At 41.2% G+C, this 22,595-nt stretch overlaps 1 protein-coding gene across 1 annotated transcript; it reads right to left on the reverse strand.

The window, feature by feature from the left end:
- Positions 1 to 19,829: 19,829 nt before the first annotated feature.
- LOC138869235 (uncharacterized) lies at positions 19,830 to 20,451 on the reverse strand. Its single transcript, XM_070146837.1, has 2 exons — positions 20,170 to 20,451; positions 19,830 to 20,057 (listed from the first exon to the last, which is right to left on the reverse strand). The coding sequence occupies exons 1-2, from the start codon at positions 20,449 to 20,451 to the stop codon at positions 19,830 to 19,832; spliced, it is 510 nt and encodes a 169-aa protein (XP_070002938.1).
- Positions 20,452 to 22,595: the final 2,144 nt, after the last annotated feature.

Below are 22,595 nucleotides of genomic sequence, written 5' to 3' on the forward strand. Positions count from 1 at the left end.
CAGAATGCCAGTCAACTAACCACCTACCTGGACTTAATATATCAAACAAACAACCTTGTTAGCGATTAGGCTTTAACAGATTGGCAACCTCACATTGGGCATGAATGCACCTAGATAGTTAACCATCTCTATTATGTATTTAATCGGTTGCATGCGTCATCCCGGCCTTTTCTTTCTTTTAATTGCAAACATCCCCTTTCTTTTCTTTTCTTTCCTTTCATTCTGGCCTCTGTTTTCTCCTTGTTTTTGCTATATCTTATTTTCTCTTTTTCTTTCTTATTTTTCCGATCTCTCCTTTTCTTTACTCTCTTGTTTTCCCTCTTATTTCTTTCCTATTTTTTTCTTTCTTTTTCTTTCTTTTCTTTCTTTTGGTTATGGTCGAATCCTATGGAGATTGCCTACGTATCATGACCCCGCATGAATCAGAACCAGCATAGTTCTGGTGGATAAGTGTAAAATAAAGTAAAAACATTTGGGGATTTTTAATTTTCATATAAAAACTAACAGACTCAAGATACATACTCAAAAACAAACAACCCGCATGTTCTAATAATAGGAATACAGACTCCAAAACAACTAGCAGACTTTAAAGAAAATAAAACACAGACAGAAGAAATCACGATACATCAATGCCTCAACTGTCCCTGGGACCTGCGGGGCAGCGTTCGGCCTTGCTGTGGGCCGTCTTGCTAAATCCTCCTAAAGGTGGTAGAGATCTTCCATTACCCGGCAAACAAAAATCATCACAGTGGCGAAGAACATGGATCTCGTCATATCCTCACAACTACTGCACTTCATTGCGATATAGTTGGCAACCCTTTTGACTCGCTCTCTTATGACGCCCTTCTCTTGCAACAAACGCCCAATTTGTTCGGTTCTGGCTTCCACAGTTTGTTCGACTACCTGGTTCTACTCTTGGAGTTGTTGCAAGTCCCTTTCTAGCCATGCCATTAAGGCGTAACAATGTTCTCTTTCAACCTTAAAATTTTTGGCTTGTTTAGCCATTTCCCTCTCGAGGTTGCCGATTGCCTTTTCCCAACCTGTGACCCCCCTTTCATATCTTTCTTTCAACTGTTGAACGAAAGTTGCATGCCCCTCAGTGCTTCTGGACAGCCTTGCCCGTGCTTTTGCTAGTTCAGACTCAGCTTTCTACAGGTCATCTTCGTAGTCACATACCTTTTGAGTGAGGTTGTATATGAGCCTCTCATCTTTCCTGCTTCGGCCTGGGTTCTCGGCTTCAATTTTCAACTGACGAACTTGAGCTCTGAGGGCCTCGTTTTCTCGCACCAATATTCTCCTTTCACCTTCGGCCTCTTGCGCCTGCAAATCATTGTTGAAGGTGACATTTCTCAATTCTTCTAGCAGACCATGGATGATGGCCTTATATTCCTTCTCCTTCTCCCCCAAGCTAACCTCTCTTGAATTTTATCATCAAAGGCTTGAACATGAGGCCTTTTGGCGGGCCTCTCGGGCTTTGGCTCGTTGTTTACATAAAACATTTCCTCAAACCAAGCAGCATAATTTGGATGTACTTCCCCCTTGGCGACGTCTGGTACCTGGGTGTCGTTTTTGAGATACTGGCAGCTATTCCAATCTTGCTGAACTACAGCCTCAGGCAATGCGGCTTTTTGATGCAACTCTATGACCTGGATGCTTAGATCTTCATCTTCAGGCACAATCTGATACCTCCCCAACTGCCTCAAGACCCTCTGCGGTGCATATGGCTGAATACTCCTTACGCCCATTATCCTCAGGTATCCTTTGGTAGCAGTCATATAGATGGCCTCTGTCATCGGGAGCCATCCTATAGTCCACTCAACCTGACCTGCGTCAAGAGCTTTCAAATGAGAAACCCATGCTTTAAATCCTTCTAGTGCGTTGTAATCTTTTATCCTCTCTTCGTAACTAATGATGATGTTGTTTGGGCTCGAACCGTAACACATGAATTTGGGATGATAGAGAAGATGCTCGATCAACCACATCTGCAGAATTATACTGCAACCCTCAAAAAACTGAGCCCCTGCTTTACATACGGTCAATGCGCGATAGATATCTGCTAGCACCAACGGGGCAAGTGTATGATCTTCCTTGGTAGTGAGGATTTTTGCAATTCTAGCCATACGAATGTCCACAGTTCCTTTCTCATTTGGAAAAACCATGATCCCCAAGAATGCCACAATAAATGCGAACCGACGATGAATTTGCCAAAGGCCCTTGTTTTGTTTATTGCTCAAGCCCTTTTCATGAGTTTCAAAACCAGCGGAATGCCCGAACCTGAAGTATAAAAATGGAAAGCACAACACCCATTGCTCACATGTTCCTTATTTGTCTGTTTACTAATACTCAAGAGGTCAAAGAACTTGTGCACCGATGGAGCCCTTGGAAATATGAGTTGTTGCTTCCTCAAGTCCCGTCCGAATTCAATGTACCCGGCTATCTCCTCCAAAGTAGGGGTGATCTCGAAATCCGAGAAACGAAAGACATTGCGGACAGGATCCCAGAACGTAACCAAAGCTTTGATCAGATCATCCCATGGTTTGATTTCAAAGATGTCTATAAGAGCACCCAAGTGTTTTTTCACCCATTTTTGACCATCTTCGTCTAGATCATTCCACCACATACGCAAGTGTAGCCGAGCCTGTTCCCTGACCACTTCTGGCGGTTCTTGGATGGTACTCATTGTTCCTGTGGATGATTAAGGTTAGGGTTTGACTCAAGTGGACCCTTTTGTAAATAGTTTTTCGAAAAAGAAAAGAAAAAGAACAAATAAAAGAAGAAAAGAACCATAATCTCTTCCCCTATATGCCAACTTTAGCCAAATGGTTGTTTCTGCAATGCGTCCCCTTCTCAATTTCACGCGAAGTTTGAGGCGGAGGAATTACTTTATGACCCCTCACAAGCTTGCCCATTCTTTTACGAAAATAGCTTTTCGACAACTGAAAAATACTTTGAGGCTACCTCGGCAAGAATGGTTTAAGAGATAGCCGAAGCTGGGTCGGCTTATTTTGACCAAAATCAAGGTTGCATTCATTCGACCGCGACTCTCTTTTCTTGTTTTTCTTTTCTCTTTTTTCAAAAATAAGGCCGAACCTTATGTAGGTTGCCTACGTATCCCACATACGGTGAGAATCAAACCTTCGTAGTTCGGTCAGTTTTGACACTTTTGAAAGAACACAGTGTTTGACTTTTTTAAAAAATGACCCTTTTTTTGAAAAAATTTTGGCAGAGTTTCAGGATGCTTTTCAAATACCGGGATGTTTTAGAACCGGGTTTTATTTCCTTCCCTATACCACTCTTGGTTTTCCTCTTTTCTTTTTTTTTTTGCTTTATTTTCCCTAGCCGGTCAGCATGCAAGCCAAAATAAATAAATGTTCACATAGCACATAGGATGCATCAGGATGGTTTGTCATTTCGGGCACACCTGTCCTAAACTGACCCAACCCCTATTGCGAGTCCCCTAAGTCAAATGCACATGATGCAAACAAACGTTCCTACTAGGGATCTGGCATGGGGCTATGTTTTTCTAGGTTTAAATCCTAGGGTTTTAGTCTAGACTTGTGGTACCCGAGCGGACAACTGGTGCCGAGGAGGGGGTGACGTACCGGGAGTACTGAAGTCTACCTGGCCTTGTCTCTTGCCCAACCTCGTTCTTCTTGGTATAATTTCTACAGAAAAAGTGGGCTACGCGAACGTATGCACCATTTTCAGAAGACTCAGATGGGCAGCATAAGAAGACAGTTATACAATTCCAACAATATCAAAGCGGTAAACAGATAGCAATTAGCATAAAGGTTCACAGAGTACAATATTATGAACAATAAATAAAGCCAAGTAAAAATCATGAAACAAGCTCGAATTCTTGAACCCTGAACCAGAGATTCTGGGTTCGATCCCCAGCAAAGTCGCCAGAGCTGTCACATCTCCTTTTTACTACACCCCGTAGAGGGTATAAATATAAGGGAGTTTTTCCAATTAAAGGACAATCGAAACGGGATTGTTTATTTATTAAAAATCAGAGTCGCCACTTGGGATAATTTATGGTGTCCCAAGTCACCGGTTAAAATCCCGAATCGAGGAAGGTTGACTCTGTTTAACAGTCCGCGAACCAGGAATCTGGGTAAGGAATTCTGTTAACCCGGGAGAAGGTGTTAGGCATTCCCGAGTTCCGTGGTTCTAGCACGGTCGCTTTGATCATACTTGGCTTATTTAATTACTGACTTTGGACCTTATGTGTATTTATCCTTTACCACTTTTAAATCACTTGATTATTCGTAGTTAAAGGATCGGGTTATGCGTACGTATACTCTTTCCCTTTGGCGCATCAAAAATCATGTCACGCGAACGTGTCCACAATTAATAACACTTGATTATTATATATGAAAAGATTTGGCCAAAGTTGCGCGTATCTAAAGCAAACTATAAACACTTGTTATTTTGTATGATTAAATGGTATACGATGCACCTCGGACTATATGAACTAATTTAATCAATACCATACGAGAATTTGCTTTTTTTATTAAGAAAGTTTGTTTGAAGTTGCGCGAACGCATACTGTGAATTGATTTTTAGAATTGTAATCATGTCACGCGAACGTGTACACAATCACAATTGTATTTTAAACGGCCCTAAAGGTTCCTCTATGACTATTCAACATTTATTCCTAAAATCGAGTCGGAATTGCTAAGGCCACAAGCTATACATTTGACTAGTCGGGTGTGCCTCAATCCATTTTTAAAAGGTCTAGCTAGTTGACTAAAGGCCTAAAGTAATTTGAATTCCACCTAAGTAAACAAGTGACTTAACGAAATGCAACAACGTATCATTAATATATAACCCAACCCACTACAGACCCACATCGAAAACAAGCCCAAATTACGAAGTACAACAGGAGTCCGAAATGAAATTTAGAGCATGCTGGAGGCACGGGGCCAACGTTAAAGGCCCAACTGCAAGCTCCAAAGCAAATCACACCCGGGAACTTATCAATTGTACATATTGTATTGAACACCAATTAGCTAAAGCAATGTGGAGTAGTGACAAATCAACATCTTTTCCCTTGGACTGCCTTGGACTCACAAGGCCATCTCGCAAGAGCATGAGCTTTGGGCCCAATGAGCCCAAATCAAATTTCAGGGTATTCTACTGGAAGCTTAAAGACTCGTGATCGAGTCTCCTCAGCAGCGAATAATGTCTGTCTAATAAACATGCCTCAATCTGCAAGTTTATAGCTGAACTAAAGCATGCACTCAAGGCAACAATACTAGTCTCAATAGACCCAAAACAGACCTGAAACACATCCGACACCACTAAAATTCTTTGCAATTATTCCCTACTGTTCCTACACATGATAAAGACCCTTCAACTTTCAAGTTAAGCGAGTGAAAGCGAGAACTTTATACAACATCATAAAGAATCTTAAAGGTACGGTAATAAGTAAATAACTTATGTGAATCTAGTAGGAACATGAAGACGACATATATCAAACACCACGACTGGTAAAGTAATAGGGAAAGGGCAGCGATCGATTTCTTCAACTCGAACTACATAATTCAAGCACAATTGCCATAAAAAGCTTCATTTCCGTTCAAGGTTTGAAGGAAATACCTGGAAATTGAAAAGCAAAACAGAGAAATGAGGAATCATGAGTGGAATCAGTAGCAGGAACAGGACTCGGCAACAAAATTAGCCCAGAAATGATTGAGGAAAGACCACTTTAGCCCAGTTTATACCCACAGTGATATCACATACAACTCAAAAACCAAAATCTACCCAACAATGAACCAAAACTTGTATACCAAAACATATTCAGCTCTTTTAAAACTTCAGTTGCTCGAAACTTATCACAGAATCAGTACCACAAGAATTTCCCTAAAGATTTTCAATGGAACAATACTTTTTGTATTTTTTTTAGCTGTCTCTCATTTTTTGATTTTCAGCCCCTTTTCTCTCTCTAAAGTGTAACCAAAAAACTGACTTGAATGAGAAGAAAGCTTTATTTTTAAAAGACTGAGGGTCTGTTGTGTGCCTTCCAAGGCAAGGCTGTCAAATTTTCCAAAATACCCTCATAGGGCATCTTTCAAAACTGAATTTTTGGACGGCTGTCCACTTCCTTCAGATATTTTCAACTTACAGCCTGTTTTCCCTAACCATTTTGGGCAGCTGTCCATTTAGGAAGCTTCCATCAGTTATTAAATATTCCTTAGGTTGAAACAATCTCCAAAATTACCCCCTAATGTTCCCCATTATTCACTTACCCCCTTAAATTCTGACTGCCCCCAATCTCAATAACAGTAAACAAACGGGCTGACACTTCCAAACAAATTAAAACCCCAAACAATTATTGAAATTATGAGAAACTGGCTTGCATACCCTTCACACATAAACATTAATTCAGAAAATATTTGTGAAACAAGAATTAATGCGAACGATGAACTATACTTGACTCAGTTCCAAAATTAATTCACAAAATGTGACATGAAACCCAGCGAAAAACAAAAGAAAATTTGGTGAATTGAAACCAAATTAAACGCAAACCTTACGAAGCCGATTGTCATCGACAACTACGCAAACAAGATAACTAACAATCTTGCAATCAGAACATAATACCATTAGTCAAGAGATGAAGATTCTGAAAAGCTATAAAACAAATCGAGCAAACAAACAGAAGAGAAAAACCAATCGATGCAAAGGGAAATTATTCCAAACCTGCTTCGGCAAGAACCACATGAACTCTAACAACCTTGGAGGAGGCAGTGAACCTTTGACGGTCATTAATCGGTTGTCCTCAACAGAAGACAAACGATTAATGACGGTATTAGGTTTATCTGACCTTGCTAAGCCTGAAAAGAATCCCAAGGAGAAACTTGGCAATCCAGACCTCTACTCTATCACTAGGGGCCATTTTGAGATGAAACCAACATGTATTTGAGGCCAGAGGGAGATGAGGGGTTGCATGGTGTGATTTTGGGTGGATCTGGGAATTTTAGGGTTTCCGGTGCTAACCTTAGATCTGAGATTCGAGGCAATGGAAAGGGATTCGAGAGGAACTGTGTGGAGATTTGGGATGGGGAGGTGGAAAGGAGTTCAGGGTGTTAATTTGGTGGCGATTGGACGCCGGCGCCGCCACCGGACGGTGGAGAATTCTGAAGCGGCTACTAGGGTTTGGGGGGCAGGGTTCTGAAGTTGGGCTATTGGAGACGATAAACTGAGGGGGGGTGTATTCGGATATATATATACTCCCCCAACTTTAGTTCTGAGCCGTTAGATCAAGTGAGGATCAATGGCTCAGATTGGCAATAGTCGAAACAACGTTGTTTCACTTGAAAGGGAACTCCGGACCGGGTATAGGCGGGTTTGGGCCGGAATTAGGCGGGTACGAGGGGGCAATTGGGCTGAAGGAGGGGTTTAATTATTTGGCCTAGATCCGAGTTCCCCTTTGTTTTTTCTTCTTTCCAAAATTTCTTTTCTTTCCAAAATTAGAAATAAATCATAAATTATTAAAACTAATATTATCCTATCAAATTAAACTAGTTAATCTCTAAAAATAATTACCGTACGAATTAAATACCAACTTAAAGAAAGCTAACAACATTCGAGAAATTAAAATGAAAATGCAAAAATGAACTATTTTTTGTGATTTTCCCGTTTTATAAACACTAAATTACTAATTATTTCAAACATGCAAAAATTAAATCTTAAATGCAAATGCATCATATTTTGTATTTTTCATTAATTAACAAACGAAATGCACAGACAAAAAATGCAAATAATTAATTGCAAATGCCACAAAATCCACAAAATTGCAAATAATGAAACAAAATTACTTTGTTTTGAATTTATGGGAGTATTTCATGTAGGGCAAAAATTACGTGCTCACACCGAGTTCTACGGACGTTGGCAGATATACTTTGAAGTCTCCGGAGCAACAACAAGTACGCAACTAATAGCAGGGCTGGTAGGAGGTACCTGGATCTGCACATAAAACATGTGCAGAAGAATAGCATAAGTACACTACAATGATACCTAGTAAGTGTCAAGCCTAACTCGATAGAGTAGTGACGAGGTCAGGTCAGGGCCCTACTGGAATATAATAATTTAAGGTAGAAAAAATATAAAAATATAATAAGAGACTAAAAATTTAACAAGGAGAAACTACATAAAGATAACAACACAACACATAGGGATAAACAACAGGGGCCCTCTCCAGATACCGTCTCATAGTCCCAAAAGTAAATCTCAATAGTGGATCTCCCAAGATACCGTCTCGCAGTCCCAAAAGTAAATATGCTAGGGGATCTCCCAAGGTATAATCTCGTAGTCCCAAAAGTAAATGTGCAGGGCAATCTCCCGAGGTGCTGCCTCGTAGTCCCAAAAATAAATACATAGCTCGAAACCGATGGAAACAACAATTAATAGCAAGGACTTTACAGCTTAAGACTGATACAAATCAAGGAAAAACAGGAATTCAACTTAGCATGCTGCACAGATTTCAAATAAGCATTTAAAACACGTAGATGTACAATATTTGACTATCCAGGATAGCTACACATGCTGGTATAACTCAATTAAGACGTAACATGTTACCACTCAATAAAAACAATATTTTACAATAATTATCCCATGTACGTACTTGTCACCTCACGTACACGGCACTCACATATCGCAAAAGCATCACAATAGTACAAAATCCTAAGGGGATTTCCCCCACACAAGGTTAGGCAAGCCACTTACCTCGAACCAAGCTCAATTAATCAATAAGAATGCCTTTCCTCGATTTTCCGACTCCGAAGGACCTAAATCTAGCCAAAAGCAATTACATATCATAAATATAACTATAAGAAACTAATCTAATTAATGAAATCAAGACTCTAACAAGAAATTAGAAATTCGCCCCAAAAGGTCCATCTGGGCCCACATCTCGAAATCGGGTAAAAGTCACAAAATATGAACACCCATTAAACCACGAGTTCACATGTACCAAAATTACTCAAATCTTATACCAAAATCTCAATTGAAATCCAAAAATTTGGTACAAGAACTTTCCAACTTTTCCCCCAATTTCTCAACCTAAATCCTTAATTAAATGAAGAAATTAACGATAGATTAGTGGAATATAACTAAAAATGAGTTAAGAATCATCCTCAATAGTTTCCTCTGAAAATCCCTCAAATTATCGCCTCAATCCGAGCTCTCGAAGTCCCAAAGTGAAAATGAGATCAAACCCTCGTAATTTCCCCTTTTATGGCCAGTGATCTCGCACCTGCGGACCCCTTAGTCGCACCTACAACACCGCACCTGGGGAATTTTCATCGCAGGTGTGGACTTGACTTAACACACATGGGTCCGCTTCTACAATAAAATGGCCGCACCTGCGAGTGCGCACCTGCGGACCTAGCCCGCTTCTGCGAAATCCTCACCCAGCTCGTCATCCGCTTCTGCGACCACTGACAACCCAGACCAGGGCCGCATCAACGAGATTTCCTTCCGCACGCGTGTGTCCGCACCTGCGTCCAACCTCACCGCAGGTGAGATAACACCAAAAGTTGGAAAACTTCAGCAAATCTCACAAGTCCAAAATGAATCCGAAACACGCCTAAGGCCCTCGGGACCTCAACCAAATCTACCAACAAGTCCTATAACACCATACGAACTTCGTCGAGCCCTCAAATCAAATCAAACAACAATAAAACACGAAACCCACCCCAATTCAAACTTAATCAATTTTGAAACTTCAAACTTCTACAACCGATGCCGAAACATATCAAATCACGTCCGATTGACCTCAAATTTGGAACATAATTCACATTTTGAGATTATAGACCTACTCCAACTTCCAAAATCGGAATCCGACCCCAATATAAAAAAAGACCACTCCCGGTCAAATTTATCAAAAATTCAACTTTTGCCATTTCAAGCCTAATTTAGCGACGGACCTCCATATCACAATCCAGACACGCTCCTAAGTCCAAAATCACCCAACGAAGCTAACGGAACCGGCGAAACTCCGTTTTTGAGCCGTCTTGACATAGTTCCAACTATGGTGAAATTCCAAGTACTTAAGCTTGCATTTTAGGGGCTAAGTGTCCTAAACCAATCCGAAACCAAAGACAAAATCTCCCGGGAAGTCACATAAGAATAAAAAGATACGGGGGAAGTAGTAAATAGGGTATCAGGGCTAATACTCTCAAAACAGCCCGCCAGGTCGTTACATCCCCCATCTTAAAACAATCATTCATCCTCGAACGAGCATAAAGACATACATGAAGTGTTAAAAAGATGAGGATAATAGCAGAGGATATCATGCTCGGTCTCCCAAGTCTCTACCTCGGCCGGCTGAACCCTCCACTGAACCTTTATTGATGCAATGTTCTTTGACCTCAGCTTTCAAACCTGTCTGTCCAAAATAGCCACCGGCTCCTCGACATAAGACAAATCCTTGTCCAATTAAAATGAGCTGAAATCCTACATATGAGATGGATTGCCGTGATACTTCCAGAGCATAGAAACATGGAATAGTGGATGAACTTCTGCTTGGCTAGGAGGCAAGGAAAGCTCATAAGCAACCTCCCCAACTCGCCGCAACACCTCGTATGGGCCAATAAACCTTGGGCTTAGTTTTACCTTCTTCTCGAACCTCGTAACGCCCTTCATGGGTGAAACGTGGAGCAAGACCCACTCCCCAACCATGAGTGCAACATCGCGAACCTTCCGATCCGCATAACTCTTATGTCTGGACTGGGATGTGCGAAGTTTACCTTGAATCACCTTAGCCTTCTCCAAAGCATCCTAAACCAAGTTTGTACCCAATAGCCTAGCCCAGCTCGAACCAACCCATTGGGGACCGGCACTGTCTACCACACAAAACCTTATACGGTGCCATCTGAATGCTCGATTGATAATTTTTGTTGTAGGCAAACTCTGCAAGTGGCAAGAACTGATCCCAAGAACCTCCAAACTCCATCACACACACACGGAGCATATTCTCCAGTATCTGAAAAGTGCGCTCAGACTGTCCGTCCATCTGGGGGTGAAATGTTATGCTCAACTCAACCCGATTACCTAACTCATGTTGTACGACCCTCCAGAACCGCGATGTAAACTGCGTACCCTGGTCAGAGATGATAGATATCGGCATGCCATGAAGCCTGATAATATCGCAGATATAAACTTGAGCTAGCTTCTCAGAAGAATAAGTAGTCATCATAGTAATGAAATGAGCTGACTTGGTATGCCTATCCACAATCACACAAACTGTATCAAACTTCCACTGAGTCCGTGGAATCCCAACAACAAATTCCATAGTGATCCGTTCCCATTTCCACTCCGGAATCTCTAACTTCTGAAGCAATCCACTTGGCCGTTGATTCTCATATTTCACATGCAGGCAATTTAGACACCGGGCTATATATTCCACTATGTCATTCATCATTCTCCTCTACCAATAATGCTACTTCAAGTCCTGATACATCTTCATGGCACCTGGATGAATGAATTACCGCGAACTGTGAGCCTCCTAGAGAATCAACTCATGCAAACCATCTACATTGGGCACCCAAATCCTACCCTGCATCCTCAATGGGCCAATATCTTCAATAGTGACCTCCTTAGCATCACTGTGCTAAATCGTGTCCTTAAGAACAAGCAGATGGGGGTCATCATACTGATGCTCCCTGATACGATCATAAAGAGAATACCGAGAGACCACACAAGCTAATACTCGACTTGGTTCAAAAATATCCAATCTAACAAACTGGTTGGCCAAGGCCTAAACATCTAATGCGAATGACCTCTCTAGTGCTGGTAGATATGCTAAGCTTCCCAAACTCTCTACCCTGCGACTCAAGACATTTGCCACCACATTGGCCTTTCCGGGGTGGTATAGAATAATGATATCATAATCCTTAAGCAGCTCTAACCACCTTCACTGATGCAAGTTAAGATCTTTCTATTTGACCAGATGCTGCAAACTCTAGTGATCAGTGTATATCTCACAAGGGACACCATACAAATAGTTCCGCCAAATCTTCAAGGCATGAACAATAGCTGCTAACTCAAGGTTGTGGATAGTTCTTTTCATGCACCTTCAGCTGTCTGGACGCGTAGGCAATCACCCTACCGTACTATATCAACATTGCGCCGAGACCAATCAGTGACGCATCATAATATATAGTATAAGACCCCGAACCTCTAGGAAATACCAATACTGGGGCTCTAGTCAAAGTTGTCTTGAGCTTTTGAAAGCTCTTCTCACACTCTTCTATCTACCTGAACGTAGCACCCTTCTAGGTCAGCCTGGTCATAAGTGTTGCAATAGTAGAGACCCTCTACAAATCAATGGTAATACCTCGCCAAACCAAGAAAACTCTGGATCTTCGTAGCTGAGGATGGTATGAGACAACTCTGCACTGCTTACACCTTCTTTGGATCAACCTTGATCCCTTCACTCGACACTACGTGACCCAAAAATGCCATTGAATTTAGCCAGAACTCACATTTTGAGAATTTTGCATATAACTTCTTTTCTCTCAAGGTTTGAAGCACAGTCCTCAGGTGCTGCTCATGATCATCCCGACACGGGGAGTACACCAAAATGTCATCAATAAACACAATGACCAAAGAGTCAAGATAGGGCCGGAATAAACTGTGCATCAAATGCATGAATGTTGTTAGGGCATTGGTCAGCCCAAATGACATCACAATGAACTTGTAGTGACCATACCGAGTCCTGAAATCAGTCTTTGGGATAGTTGGCTCCTGAATCTTCAACTGATGATAGCCTGAACACAAATCAATCTTGAAAAACACTCTGGCACCCTGCAACTGATCAAATAGGTCATCAATAAGAGGCAATGGATACCTGTTCTTCACTGTAACTTTGTTCAACTGGCGATAATTAATGCACATACGCATAAAATCATCCTTCTTCTTCACAAACAAAACTGTGGCACCCCAAGGTGACACACTAAGCCGAATGAAGCCCTTATCAAGCAATTCCTGTAATTGTTCCTTCAACACCTTCAAACCAGGATGAGCCATACGATATGGAGGAATAGAGATGTGATGAGTGCCCAATAACAAGTCAATATCAAAGTCGATATCTCTGTTAGGCGGCATGCCCGAAAGATCAGTTGGAAATACATCTGGATAATCCCTCACTACTAGGACTGACTTAATTGTAGGGGTATCAATACTGACATCTCTCATATAAGCTAGATACGCGTCACACCCCTTCTCAACCATTAGTTGAGCTTTAAGAAATAAAATAACTCTGCTGGGAGTATACTCTAAGGTACCTCTCAACTCTAACCGCAGTAATCCTAGCATAGCCAGCGTCACGGTCTTGGCGTGAAAATCAAGAATAGCATAATTGAGCGACAACTAGTCCACGCCCAAAATAATATCAAAATCTACCATATCGAGTAATAATAAATTAGCTTTGGTCTCAAAACCAATAAAAATAACCAAACACGGCCGATACACACAATCAACAATAATAAAATCTCCCACAGGTGTAGACACATGAATTAAAGAACTCAAAGAATCATAGAATATGCCAAAATTCGGAGCAAAGTAAGATGATACATAGGAATAAGTGGAGCCTGAATGAAATAAGACTGACACATCTCTATGACAGACTAGAACAATACCTGTAATGACAAAGTCGGATGCAACTGCCTCTGTACGACCAAGGAGGACATAATATCTGGTTTGGCCTCCCCCTCTAGGGTGATCTCTACCTACCCGACCTCTACCTCGAGCGGGATGAGTAGGTGGAGTGGTAGCTGGTGCTGTAATCATAGCTTGGGGACCCAGTGGAGCAAGTGGTACTTGAGAAGTCTGTGGAGGTGCACCCCTCCTAAGTTGGGGGCAATCCCTCACCATATGGCGAGTGTCACCATACTCAAAACAAGCTCTCAGAAGGCGTGACTACTATGGCTAGCTCGGACCAGGTCGGCTGGACTGACCGTTGAAAGCACCCCATGTAGAAAGTGCACTAGACACTGGAGGTGCATAATAAGGCTCCTAGGGCGTAAGAGTGGTCGGAAAACCACTGGCGGCTGGAAGTGCTGAACGAACAGGGCGACTCACATGGCCCCTACTATCACGAACTGTAGCTGGGGCACGAGTACCACTCTAAGTGCCAACATCTCGAGACCTCTTGGCCTTCCTTTCCTCTCTCTCTCAAGCAACCATAGCCTCCAATATCTTAGCAATCCCCACAACTTGCTGGTATGAAATATGTATCTCTAAATCTCGGGCTATGCTAAGACTGATACTGGGGTTGAGCCCCTCAATAAACTAACGGACCCTCTCTCGAACTGTAACAACCAAGGATGGTGCATGTCTAACCAAATCACTGAAGCAAACTGCATATTCTGACACAGTCATAGAACCCTAGAGCAACTGCTCAAACTCTGCGCGCCATGCATCTCTAAGACTTTGGGGAACATACTCCCTCAAGAACATATCCAAGAACTAAGTCCAAGTAAGTGAAGCGGCCTCAGCCGGACTACCTAACTCATAAGCACGCCACCACTGATAGGTCGCTACTCTAAGCTGGAATGTAGTGAAATAAACCCCACTCGACTCCGCTACACCTATAGTACGGAGGATACAATGGCACTTCTCAAGAAAACATGGGCATCCCCTGATGCCAAGCCACTGAAAGTAGGAGTGTGGTACTTCTTGTACCTCTCGAGCTTGAGCTCCTCCTTCTCAAAAACTGGTGCCCTACCTTCGGTCCGAACTAGGGCTATTAGTTGCACTGGTATGACCCCTAGAACCTGATCGAACTGAACCCGCTACTTTGGGGTGCGGGCGGCAGGAGTTTGTGCTCCTTCCCCGACTTGAGATGTGGTAGGAGAAAGTGGAATATACCCCACCTGAGCTAGAGTACATGCTCAGAAACTATGCAAGGGTCTCCTAATGAGCTGGTGCAATAACAGGCATCTCTGGTGCCGGCGCTCTGACTGGAGCTATTGGTGGCTCCTCTGTAGAAGCTCGTGCAGGTGCTCTGGCTGCACCACATGGACATCCTCGACCTCTGCCCTGACCCTAGCCTCTCATGGATCTAGCGGGGGCGTGGGTGCCTGGTCATTTGATCCATCTGTACGTGTCCTCACCATCTGTGGCAGAATAAAAGACAGAAGTTTAAAATTCCAAAGTGAACAATTTTGCACGACAAGGAATCAAAGAAGTAAAACTTTCCTATTAGTTTTATAGCCTCCCGAAGATAAATACAGATGTCTCTATACCGATCTACGAGACTCTACTAAACCTTCTTGTGACTTATAACATCTATGAACTTAGGGCTCTCATACCAACTTGTTACAACCCAAATCTCCCTCCGTAAGATGTCGTGATGACACCTAGTCTCTACAACTAGGTAAGCCTAATAATTTGCGGAATAACAAAAATAAAAGCAGAATTTAACAACTAAACTACAACAGATAACTATATAACTGATAAAATGCCGCTCGAGATGTACAAGTAGACCAACACTCATGTATAAACAATATTCCCAAAACCCGGTAGTCACAAGTCACAAGCTCTAAGAATTTATCTAACTGTTTATATATATCAGTAACTAGAAGAAATAAAGGAAGAATAACATAAAAGGGATAGAGGGGGACTCCGAGGTTTGCGGACGTTGGCAGATATACCTTGAAGTCTCCATAGCAGCAACAAGTATGCAACTAATAGCAGGGCTAGTAGGATGTACTTGGATCTGCACACAGAATATCTACAGAAGTGTAGCATGAGTACATCACAATAGTACCTAGTAAGTGCCAAGCCTAACCTTGGTAGAGTAGGGATGAGGTCAGGTCAGGGACCTACTAAAATATAATAATTTAAGGCAGAAAAAAATATAGCAATGTAATAAGAGACGAGAAATTTCACAAGCAGAAACTATAGAAAGATAACAACATAGCACATAGGGATAAATAACAGGGGCGCTCCTGAGATACCGTCTCGTAGTCCCAAAAGTAAATGCTCAACATGGATCTCCCGAGATACTGTCTCGTAGTCCTAAAAGTAAATATGCACGGCGATCTCCCGAGGTACCGCCTCGTAGTCCCAAACGTAAATGTGTAGGGGGATCTCTCGAGGTACCACTTCGTAGTCCCAAAATTAAACACACAGCTTGAAACGATGGAAACAACAATTAACAGCAAGGACTCTACAGCTTAAGACTGATACAAATCAAGGAAAAATAGGAATTCAACTAAGCATGTTGCAGAGATTTCAAATAAGCATTTAAGACACATAGACATGCGATATTAGACTAACCAGGATAACTACATATGCTGGTATAACTCAATTAAGATGTAACATGTTTCTACTCAGTAAAAGCTGGATTTTACAACAATTAGCCCATGTACGCACTTGTCGCCTTGCGTACACAATACTCACATATCACAAAATTATCACAACAGTACCAAATCCTAAAGGGAATTTCCCCCATACAAGGTTAGGTAAGCCACTTACTTCGAACCAAGCTCAATCAGTCAATAAGAATGCCCTTTCCTCGATTTTCTGACTCTGAATGGCCCAAATATAGCCAAAAGCAATTACATACCATAAATATAACTATAGGAAACTAATCTAATTAATGAAATCAAGACTTGAACATGAAATTAGAAATTCTCCCCAAAAAGTCGACCTGGGCCCATGTTTCGGAATCAGGTAAAAGTCATAAAATATGAACATCCATTTAACTATGAGTTCACTCGTGCAAAAATTACTCAAATCCAATACGAAAATCTCAATTAAAACCCACAAATTTGGTTGAAGAACTTTTCAACTTTTTCCCCAATTTCTCAACCCAAATCCTCAACGAAATAATGAAATTAACGATATCTTAGTGAAATATAACCAAAAATGAGTTAAGAATCATTACGCAATAGTTCCTCTAAAAATCCATCAAATTATCGCCTCAATCCGAGCTCTCAAAGTCCTAAAGTGAAAATGAGATCAAATCCTCATAATTTCCCCTTTTTTGCCCAATGATCTTGCACCTGCGAACCCACTCGCACCTGCGACGCTGCACTTGCGGAATTTTCATCACAGGTGCATACTTGACTTAACACACCTGGGTCTGCTTCTACAATCAAATGGTCGCACCTGCGGACCTAGCCCACTTCTTTCACTCCCCAAACTCGGGGAGCGCGACCGACGCTCAACCGAGTGAACCTGTCCAACCAATCCTATTAGATTCTTTCTACCCAAACTCACTCATGAATAAAGAGAAGACATACGCTGATTAATTAATCAATACAGAGATCATGTATACAATACCAAATCATTTTCATTAGTTAATTCATTTTAAAGTCTCAAAATACACATATTTTTTATAGTTTGAAGTGGAATAAATGATTCAAGCACAACATAACTTATTTGACTTTCCCAGTACCCATATACAACCCACACTATGTCCATTGAGCCTCTAAAAGATACAAAAGAGAATTATGATAATGCCGGCAACAACGCTCCGTCAATACCTTAAAACGAGATAATCATATGAACAAAAGATACAATACATGACCCCGAGATGATGTGGGGCTAACCAAGTCTGCTGGGAGTAGGGTGTACCACTATCGCTGATCAACACCGCCTACTAAGGAACCACCTGCATCCCCTGGCAAAGAGAACATTAGTATTGTCAAATAGTACTAGTATGTATAACTAAACACCATCTAAATAGAATGAATAATAATAACAAGGATGAATAATCATAAAATTAATAGAAGCCTCAAATAATACCAAAACATCAAGTTAAGAATCACAAAAGTTTTCAAGTAAATTTCCATGATTTTAGTTTGGGAGATCTTCAGTACCAATATATCATCATTCACAATACCACTGTACTTTTACACGGAGTTCGATCACGACCTGATCGTCTCATTTGAGACATCCACCACAATCACAATTCCAATTTCAATTTCCAGCACAATCACCACTATGTGTATGGAATTGCATCCGATCACGGCCTGATCGGCTAGGCCGTCTCACTCGAGATATTACCATTTATATCAATCATCTCATTGCACACTTCTTTCACATCTTTCAATTCATCGAAACTAGTAGCCATAATAGATATATCAGACTTGGCACTTGGCTGTATTTCATATTTCTTACTCACTTTATTCATTATCAATCATTATCATCATTGTCAACAACAAAGCCTTTCAATTCAAGACATTAAGTACACATGTAAGCAATTAGGAGTCTTAGGCATATAGAGATTTTCATATAAATTGGCATAACAACCATCATTCAAAGATGACTTGAAGTCGTAACGTTTCAGTCCACACTTTGAACATATTCTCAAGTGATAACATATCATGACAAAAGCAATTTGGATCACATATTGTACACATATCTTTTCACTACAAGCTCATTAGGAATAGCCAATTCTATAATGATCAATTTGGGACTTACACCAATGACAAGAACACCGTGGGAATCAATTCTAAGAAGAGGGGGTTTAGCCAACATACCTCAATTGAGCTTTTTAAACTCTAAAATGTTCCGGAATTCTTAGCAACTTCAGTCTATTTTAGCAATATAACAAATTGAACAAAAAATTAGGGAAACGATCATGGTTCTAGCTCACTTGAGCATTTTATCAAACATTAAGTGTATTAGAGTTTCAAGGTCCCTTTTATGGAAGATTTCATCATCCCACAACCTACTCTTTACCATTTATAGCTCACAATCTTCCTACACTCTTTGATAACACATGCATGCAAAATAAGCAACTCCCCTACCCAAGAATTGTCTTGGTAATTACTCATTTCTAGCTAATTGTCAAAATTAAGAGGTAAGGTGTAGAATCTTACCTCTTAGGATGAAGACCTAGTGAATTCTTCTTGAATTTTCCTCAACTTTGAGCAAGAATTGATGAGTGATGAGCTTAGGGACTCCCCTTCTCACTCTATGGTATTCTCTCTCTAGAAATATTAGGCTTTGCCTTCTAAAATGATCCCTAAAGGAGTTATATTAGGATAGGGTCGGGTTTGAAAATTAGAAAAATTGGAGCCCTGGCACAGATCTGCGGTCGCATAATGCTTCTGCGGTTCACAAAGTGGGCTGCATAATTGGCCCTCTAGAACTAACATTTTTTGCTTAAGTCTACGACAAGTCTGCAGACCTATTCTACGACAACACAATGCACCACAGAACTCGACTCTGAAAAATCTCCAAGCTGAATATGCGATCTGAGGCCCACGAAATGGTTTTGCGGTCGCATAATAAGCCGTGAAAATGACAACAATAATGGCCCAAAGGACTGCCTGACTCTGCGGCCATTCTGCGGCCCATAGAGTGATCGGCCGCAGAAATGCCTTTTTCTGCCAACATTTTCCTTTAACTCCTCTATGCACTGTTCCACCCAAAAAGTCCACAATCTTTAACAAATAATCTTAACTCGGCACCACGAAATTGTGGGTTTTTAAGAAAATTTTTAGGGGGACTTACATCCTCCCCACTTAAGGTCATTCATCCTTGAATGAGGGTCAACGTTCACTATTGGCATCCGATTTAACTCAACTACCTCACTACACACCAACGACCCCAAATGTTTGACGAACACCTAAAATTTCCAAAAAATTTGCCAGAGTTTCCTTTGTAACTGCGCCTATCCACCTGTCAAAGAACCCCAGAAACACATCCTAACAACATATACATGACCTACTGACGTAACATAACACAAAACAACACCAACCGTGGCCTCATAAGCAATATATAACCAAAAAGGAACACCTCTACATCAATTGAACAAGTGATACAAAATTCATAGGTGACAGTTTCATAAAAAGATTACATAGCTATTCAAACAAGTAAGGATATTTCTTCTTCATCTCTTCCTCGGCCTCCCAAGTAGCCTCTTCAACCTGTTGGTTTCTCCATAGCACCTTAACGAAGACAATTTCTTTATTTCTCAACTTTCGCACTTTTCTATCAAGAATGACAACTGGAATTTCTCCATATGACAGTTCTTCATTAGCCTCAATAGCCTCAACTGGTACGATAAGTGACGGATCTCCAACTATTTTCTTCAACATAGACACGTGAAATACCGGGAGCACTAATGACATATCAGGTGGTAGTTCAAGATTGTACGCCACCTGACCAATCCTTTGAATGATTCTGTATGGCCCGACATACTTCGGACTCAATTTTCCTTTCTTTCCAAACCACATTAGACCCTTCATGGGGGAAACCTTGAAGAATACCCAAATATCTTCTTTGAACTCCAAATCTCTGCGACGAAATATCCGAATAGGACTTTTGACGACTCTGAGCAGTTTTTAACCTCTCCTTAATGATCTTAACCTTTTTCATAGCTTGATGCGCAAGGTCTGGTCCTATCAACTCAGCTTCCCCAATCTCGAACCACCCAATGGGAGATCTACATCTCTTACCATATAACGCCTCAAATGGTGGCATCTAAATACTAACATGATAGCTGTTGTTATAAGCAAATTCTATGAGTGGTAAATGGTTATCCTATCTACCCTTGAAGTCAAAGACGCAAGCACGCAATATATCCTCAAGCGTTTGAATAGTCCGCTCTGCCTGCCCGTCTGTCTGTGAATGAAAGGCTGTAATGAGGTTCACTTGAGTGCCCAAACCCTGCTGAAATTTCTTCCAAAAATTGGTCGTGAATTGAGCTCCTTGATCAGAAATGATAGGAACTGGAGCGCCATACAACTTGACTATTTCCTTGATATACAACTGAGCATACTATTCCGCTGTGTCAGTAGATTTAACTGGCAAGAAGTAAGGTGATTTTCTGAGCTGATCCATAGTTACCCAAATTGAGTCAAAGTTGCGCGGAGTGCATGGTAGTCCTACCACAAAGTCCATGTTAATCATTTTCCACTTCCACATTGGAATTTCTATGTTCTATGCCAACCCACCGGGCCTTTGATGCTCGACCTTCACTTGCTGATAGTTTGGACATTTTGCCACAAAGTCCGCTACATTCCTCTTCATGTCATTCCACCAATAGACTTCCTCGAGATCCTGATACATCTTTGTAGAACCTGGGTGCACGGAATACCTAGAAGTGTGAGCTTCAGCCATGATTCTTTCCCAAAGATCATCAATATTTGGAACACATAGTCGCCCTTGGTACCGTAGTGTACCATCATTCATGCCAAGAGAAAAAGATGTGGTCTTATGTTTATGAATCTCTTTCTTCAATTATACCAACAATGGATCGTTGTACTGCTTTTCTTTGACCTCCACCACAAGCGATGACTCAGCTCTATTTCGCACCATTACTCCTCCTTCACTAGAGTCCGCAAGACAAACTCCCAAGATAGCCAACTGATGAACCTCCAGGGACAACGACCTTTGATATGCCTACAAGTGAGCCAAACTACCCATAGGTTTCTGGCTAAGAGCATCCGCCACAACATTAGCCTTCCCCAGATGATATAAAATATCAATGTCATAATCCTTGAGTAACTCCAGCCATCTTCTCTGCCTCAAATTCAATTCCTTCTGTTTGAAAATATACTGAAGGCTCTTGTGGTCCCGGAATATATCTACATGGACCCCATATAAATAGTGACACTAAATCTTCAAGGAAAAAACCACCGCTGCAAGTTCTAAGTCATGTGTTGGATAGTTATTTTCATGATTCTTGAGTTGCCTAGAAGTGTAAGCTATCACCTTTCCATGTTGCATTAATACACACCCAAGACCATTCCTTGAAGCATCGCAATATACCATAAACCCATATGTACCCTCTGGCAGGGTCAACATCGGTGTCGTAGTCAATTTTTATTTCAACTTGTGGAAGCTCCTATCACAAGCATCAGACCATTGGAACTTAACCGTCAATTTATTCAACGGAGAGGCAAGAGTAGAGAACCCCTCCACAAACTTCCTATAATACCCTGCTAAGTACAAGAAACTGCGAATCTCTGTTGGAGTTGTAGGTCTAGGCCAATTCTTCACCGCTGCAATCTTTTGAGTATCAACCTTAATTCCTTCTCTGGAGACAAAAAGACCCAAGAATGTGATAGATTCCAGTCAAAATTCACATTTCGAAAACTTCACATACAATTGGTGTTGATGAAGAGTCTACAGAACTGCCTTGAGATGATCGATATGGTCCTCACAACTTCATGAATATACAAGAATATCGTCAATGAACTCTATTACGAAGGAGTCAAGAAATGTCTTGAAAACCCGATTCACAAGATCCATGAAAAATGTCGGGGCACTTGTTAGCCCAAAAGACATCACCAGAAATTCAAAGTTCCCATACCGGGTCCTGAAAGCTATTTTCAGAATATCTTGCTCCCTGATCTTCAATTGGGGATACCTGGATCGTAAATCAATTTTGGAGAAGCACCTAGAACCCTATAATTGATCAAACAAATCGTCTATCCTTAGTAGTGGGTACTTAATTTTTTATTGTGACTTTGTTGAGCTGCCGGTAGTCAATACATATCTGTAGCGACCCATATTTCTTTCTTATAAAGAGAACCAGTGTGCCCCAAGGCGACAAACTCGGTCGGATGAAACCCTTCTCTAACAGATCCTTCAATTGTTCCTTTAGCTCCTTCAGTTCTGCT

The sequence above is a fragment of the Nicotiana sylvestris genome, chromosome 5 (assembly GCF_000393655.2).
Source record: "Nicotiana sylvestris chromosome 5, ASM39365v2, whole genome shotgun sequence".
NCBI classification, from domain to species: domain Eukaryota; kingdom Viridiplantae; phylum Streptophyta; class Magnoliopsida; order Solanales; family Solanaceae; genus Nicotiana; species Nicotiana sylvestris.